The sequence below is a fragment of the Drosophila rhopaloa genome, unplaced genomic scaffold (genome assembly GCF_018152115.1).
Source record: "Drosophila rhopaloa isolate 14029-0021.01 unplaced genomic scaffold, ASM1815211v1 contig_155, whole genome shotgun sequence".
NCBI lineage: Eukaryota > Metazoa > Arthropoda > Insecta > Diptera > Drosophilidae > Drosophila > Drosophila rhopaloa.
Window position 1 is genome coordinate 11,215,545 of NW_025335034.1, and position 5,768 is coordinate 11,221,312.

The window sequence follows — 5,768 nt, forward strand, 5'->3', positions numbered from 1 at the left end:
AAAAGCTAGAAGATTGACATTTTGCATGTAGATTTTAGAAGTTCCTACGCAGCGCAAGTTTGTTTCAAAATGGTGCCACGCCCCCTTTAACGCCCATAATCGCTTAAATACGATTTTAAAAATTTTAATATTTCGGAAAAGTAAAAATGCAGTTTTATTGTGTTTATCAATACCTATCGAAATGTAGAAGAAACTTTTCAAATCGGACCATTCGTTAAAAAGTTATGCGTGATCAAAGTTTCTATCTCCATCTCCCTTGCACAGCCTTTACCTGAGTAACGTTCTCTCTTGTTATTTTTTATTTAGCTCAAATTAAAACTTAATTTGATACTAGGGGTTTTATGTGCTGAATTTTAACGACTTTTTTTGCATAGATACGTAAAATGACTCCTAAAGTACCAACAGAAAAAAATAATTATCCGTACCGTCAGATAAAGACATTTCAGACCCAATAAAGTATAAATTTTCTTGATCAAATGACTATTCAAATTTTGTAGGGACTTCATAGGCGTATACAAAATTAAAAACCGGTCCAAACCTTGTTTGATTTAAATTTTATTTGTTGTGCAAAATTTGACGAAAGCTAAATAAAATGTTTTAAAAACGTGAATGTTTGTTAGTAAAAACAATAGAACATCGACTTCTAGAATATGGATTTTTAAAGCCTTAACAAATATCGGCTAAGCTGCAATTGAAAGAAAACTTAGTGATTTTGCTCAGGCATGTACAATATCGCCAATAATTTCCATGCATATATCCCTAGGACGTTTAACTCCAGCTTTGTCAAAGGCAGAAAACATTATTACAACCTTGTGACGTCCCACAGTTAGAGGCACTGCGAAATTTATCAGTATTCTCTGAAAAAAAGGTTCCACCACTAAAACTGTCTGAAAAAGTCAATAAAAATAACTAAGAAATTAAAATTAAATTAAAACATCCTTACTCCAGGGTTGGTTAGGCATTTCTCCTTCACTTCATCCTTGTTAATTACGTGTTCAGTCGAATAGGGATAATAAATTGTCTTCTTGTCGTAAAATGACCTGCAGAAATCTTTATCACTTGCTTTTAAAACAGTTGGTTTCCAAATTCCACCTTCCAATTTTAATAAGTAGCCTTCGACCTGAATTATAATTGATTTGGAGATAATCAAGCTGCTTTATTGAAGAAAGTGAAGGCTTACCGCGACACGATCTGATGGTTCGACATCCCATACCATAGTAATGTTCCCTGATATATAAGTTCCACCATTTTTACCCCTTTTACGGCTGAGAAGGGAAAAATCTCCAAATTTATCCATATAATCAAATCCTGGCTTGTCCTGGCACTCACTAAACAAATCTTCCCTCTCAGGTACAAATTCGTTATTCATTTCAAATGAAAGCCTTATTACTTGCAGGAAGATAAGAATCTTACAAAACAAAGACTGTTCGCGGACCATGATGCACAATTTTTCGGAATGATTTTTATGTTTCGGCCTCTGGTGCTTATATAGGTGTAAAATGTAAGTTGTAAATTTTGTAAGTATTACGTAAATTCGAACGTCAGTAATTGGTAATTGTCACGCGCTTGATTTAAGTTAACAAGAAACTTAAAATTTAAAAATGATATAGAGATAAGATTACAGTCTGCTCTATTAATTATTGTTTAGCGTGCTAGTAAATGGTTTTATTTAACATCTATCCAAACAAGAAAGGAAAGCTAACTTCGGGCGGAGCCGAAGTTGATATACCCTTGCAGAATACTCTGTAAATTATAATCTCCAAAATTATTCATATGATGCATTCTTAATACTCATAAAAAATCCCAACTTCCTAACTTTAAAAACACCAAAGTTATAGCATTTCCAATCGTTCAGTTATATGGCAGCTATAAGATATAGTCGGCCGATCCTTATGAACTTTGGTAGGTCGGATTGATTGGCCAAAAATAAAACCCATAGAAAATCCCAACTTCCTAACTTAACAAACACCAAAGTTATGGCATTTCAGATCAATCAGTTATATGGCGGCTATAGGATATAGTCGGCCGATCCTTATGAAATTTGGTAGGTCGGATTGATTGACCAAATATAAAACCGATAGATAATCCCAACTTCCTAACTTTAAAAACACCAAAGTTATAGCATTTCCAATCGTTCAGTTATATGGCAGCTATAAGATATAGTCGGCCGATCCTTATGAACTTTGGTAGGTCGGATTGATTGGCCAAAAATAAAACCCATAGAAAATCCCAACTTCCTAACTTAACAAACACCAAAGTTATGGCATTTCAGATCAATCAGTTATATGGCGGCTATAGGATATAGTCGGCCGATCCTTATGAAATTTGGTAGGTCGGATTGATTGACCAAATATAAAACCGATAGAAAATCCCAACTTCCTAACTTTACAAACACCAAAGTTATGGCATTTCCGATCAATCAGTTATATGGCAGCTATAAGATATAGTCGGCCGATCCTTATGAAATTTGGTAGGTCGGATTGATTGGCCAAATATAAAGCCCATAGAAAATTCCAACTTCCTAACTTTACAAACACCAAAGTTATGGCATTTCCGATCAATCAGTTATATGGCAGCTATAGGATATAGTCGGCCGATCCCGGCCGTTCCGACATATATACTGCGTGCAAAGGAAAGAAGGCTGTGTGCAAAGTTTCAACTCGATAGCTTTAAAACTGAGAGACTAGTTTGCGTAGAAACAGACAGACGGACAGACGGACATGGCTATATCAACTCAGGAGGTGATCCTGATCAAGAATATATATACTTTATAGGGTCGGAGATGTCTCCTTCACTGCGTTGCACACTTTTGACCAAAATTATAATACCCTCTGCAAGGGTATAAAAATAGACCCAACAAAAACAAAAGGCTTAATATTAATAAGAGTGTATTAAAAATAAACTATAGACAGAATCAAAGTATACGTACTAATTCAATACTAAATAATATGAGGCATATACTTTGCAATTTCAATTCTATACCTAAGAGTTTACAATAGTTTAAATTCTAAGCCGGAGTTTCAAGTTTGTGTTTGAAACAAGGACAACTGAGATCGTTCGAACACGAAAAGCGTTAAATCATTTTAGTGTTTTTCGTGGAGTTAGTTACTTAATGCGCATTCTGGAAAAATTGTGCCGATTGACAAGAAAGGAAGTTTATATACACTCATAGCAAAATTAACCGTAAATTTTAGAAATTCGCCATATAACTTTTTTTTCTGTAAATCCAAGAAAATATTTATACTTTCAAGGAATTTTTTACTACAAAAGAATAAAACTTTACTTGAATCAAGAAAGTTTTTCTCAAATGTAGAAATTGTCGCCATAAACTAAACTCGCCCTATATACAAGAAAAAATGTCTACATTTTAGTTAAAATGGTACTTGTTTTCAGATTTGTATATCCTTGCAAAGGGTATTATAATTTTGGTCAAAAGTGTGCTGACCCTATAGAGTATGTATATTCTTGATCAGGATCGCCACCTGAGTTGACATAAGCATGTCCGTCTGTCTGTTTCTACGAAAACGAGTCTCTCAGTTTTAAAGATATCGAATATCGAAGTTAGCTTTCCTTTCTTGTTTATTCTTAAAATGAAAAATTCCGCCCTAAAAAATAGAAAAAATTTCTGAAATTAACCTTAACAAGAAAAGAAGCAAACTTCGGCAAGCCGAAGTTTATATACCCTCGTTTATACCATCGTTTCAATGGCAGCTATATGATATTGTTGTCCGATTTTATTTTGATTAACATCGTAACTCCATAATATTTAAATATTACCGAATCTCAAAGAACAACAAAAAAAAATTTATAAACAAAGTATAATTTTTTAAAATTTTTTTTCCGGTTGTTCCTATGGGAGCTATATGATATAATCGCCCGATCTGGCTCGTTCCGACTTATATACTATAGTATATATATTGCAGGTATACCTGCAATAGAAAGACAACTTTTGGGAAAGTTTCAAGCAGAAAGCTTTAAAACTGAGGGACTAGGTTGCGTAGAAACGGACGGACAGAAGGTCTTGGCTAGATCGACTCTCCTGGTGATGCTGATCAATATACATACTTTATAGAGTCGGAAATGTCTCCTTCACTGCGTTGCAAACTTTTGACTACCAAAATTCATAAGGATCGGCCGACTATATCCTATAGCTGGCATATAACTGAACGATTGGAAATGCCATAACTTTGGTGTTTTTAAAGTTGGGATTTTTATTGGTTTTATTTTTGGAATTTTACGGAATTTTCTGCAACGGTATATCAACAGAGGCTCCGCCCGAAGTTAGTTTTCCTTTCTTGTTTTTACTTGTGTTATAAACACAAATGGGAAATAATGTTTAGAACGACTAAAAGTTTTACCTTTTATTTAAAAGTAATTAAAATATTTTTTATCATATGAAATATCATCTTAGAGTCTTAAGGAGTTCAAAAAAAATATATTAAACTAATATTCTTCGCTAACGCCCCATCATATAGTCCTTGGTTTTGCCGTGCGTTCATCGCGTGCGACCGTTGCTCTATTCGATGTCTTTGAATTCACGCGGGGGAAATCTGGGTTCGAAACCCACCGACGGACGCATAAGTTTTTTCGGATAGATAGATACTTATCGGAGTTTACTTGAAAGAACTGAAATAAATCGTGATTGTACACAATTTCTCTCTCTTCCCCCCACAGAATTCTAGTTGAAATCGATCTTGGCAATTCATTAGTGCAAAACTAATACAAACTTTGTGACTTTTCTGAATGAAAAGCGAAGTGCTTAAATCAAATACATATACACACATACATAAATCCTGAATGAAAAATTACATCATGATGAATAAAATTGTAAACCCTTGCAGAGGGTATTATAGTTTGAGTCAAAAGCTTGCAACGCAGCGAAGGAGACATTTCTGACCCTATAAAGTATATAAATTCTTGATCAGCATCACCAGGAGAGTCGATCTAGACATATCCGTCTGTCCGTCCTTCCGTCCGTTTCTACGGAAACTAGTCCCTCAGTTTAAAACCTATCTGCTTGAAACTTTCCTAAAAGTTGTCTGTTTTATTGCAGGAACATAAAAATCGAAATGTAGTTGTTTTGTAATAACTGATAGGGTATATGAAAGGGTATGCTTCCTTTCTTGTTATTTTTAAGCTCGATTAGAATTTAATATAATTTTTCATCATAAAGTAATTCTTTTACTTAAACTAATCTCAACAATCCACAAGATATTCGTTTTTCTACAGCTTTTTCTTGATTGGGAATATAGGACCTCTGTTGTATCCGTTAACAACTGCAAACAGCACTTAACACTTGCTTAAAATTCGGTATAAATTAACAACGTTTTCCTATGAATTAAATTCACTAGTGTAATGTTGAAATTTATTTATATTTTGTATTTATATATTTTTTCTGGAGTAATCGCTGTTCCTACAAATCTTGTGCATAAAGTATATATCTTAATGATATATATATGGGACTATTTCCATGTTAAGAATTGTTATCACTTACGGGATTTGCGCTCGCGTATAGATACAAACATGTAAATATGTGTATATATACATATGTATATGTTGGCGGTGATGATAAATAAAACGTTTATTCCCAGTTTTAAGTGGACTGTATTTAGGTTTTCTAAATCGTAGCAGCTTTGTATCCGGCATGTTCTGTGGTAGTCTTAATACTAAGAAAAAAGTTGTGACGCAGCTCGAAAATAAATCGCTAAAAAAAAAATACCAATTTAATCCTTCAAAAACAAACTAAACTTATATAACGGTTGCAATGC

The 5,768-nt window shown here is 33.8% G+C and overlaps 1 protein-coding gene across 1 annotated transcript; it reads right to left on the reverse strand.

Annotated features, from left to right (window-relative positions):
* Positions 1 to 538: 538 nt before the first annotated feature.
* LOC108039700 lies at positions 539 to 1,438 on the reverse strand. The gene is made up of 3 exons (XM_017116776.1): positions 1,181 to 1,438; positions 944 to 1,120; positions 539 to 887 (listed from the first exon to the last, which is right to left on the reverse strand). Exons 1-3 carry the CDS (start codon positions 1,436 to 1,438, stop codon positions 717 to 719), a joined length of 606 nt encoding a protein of 201 aa, XP_016972265.1. The 3' UTR covers positions 539 to 716.
* Positions 1,439 to 5,768: the final 4,330 nt, after the last annotated feature.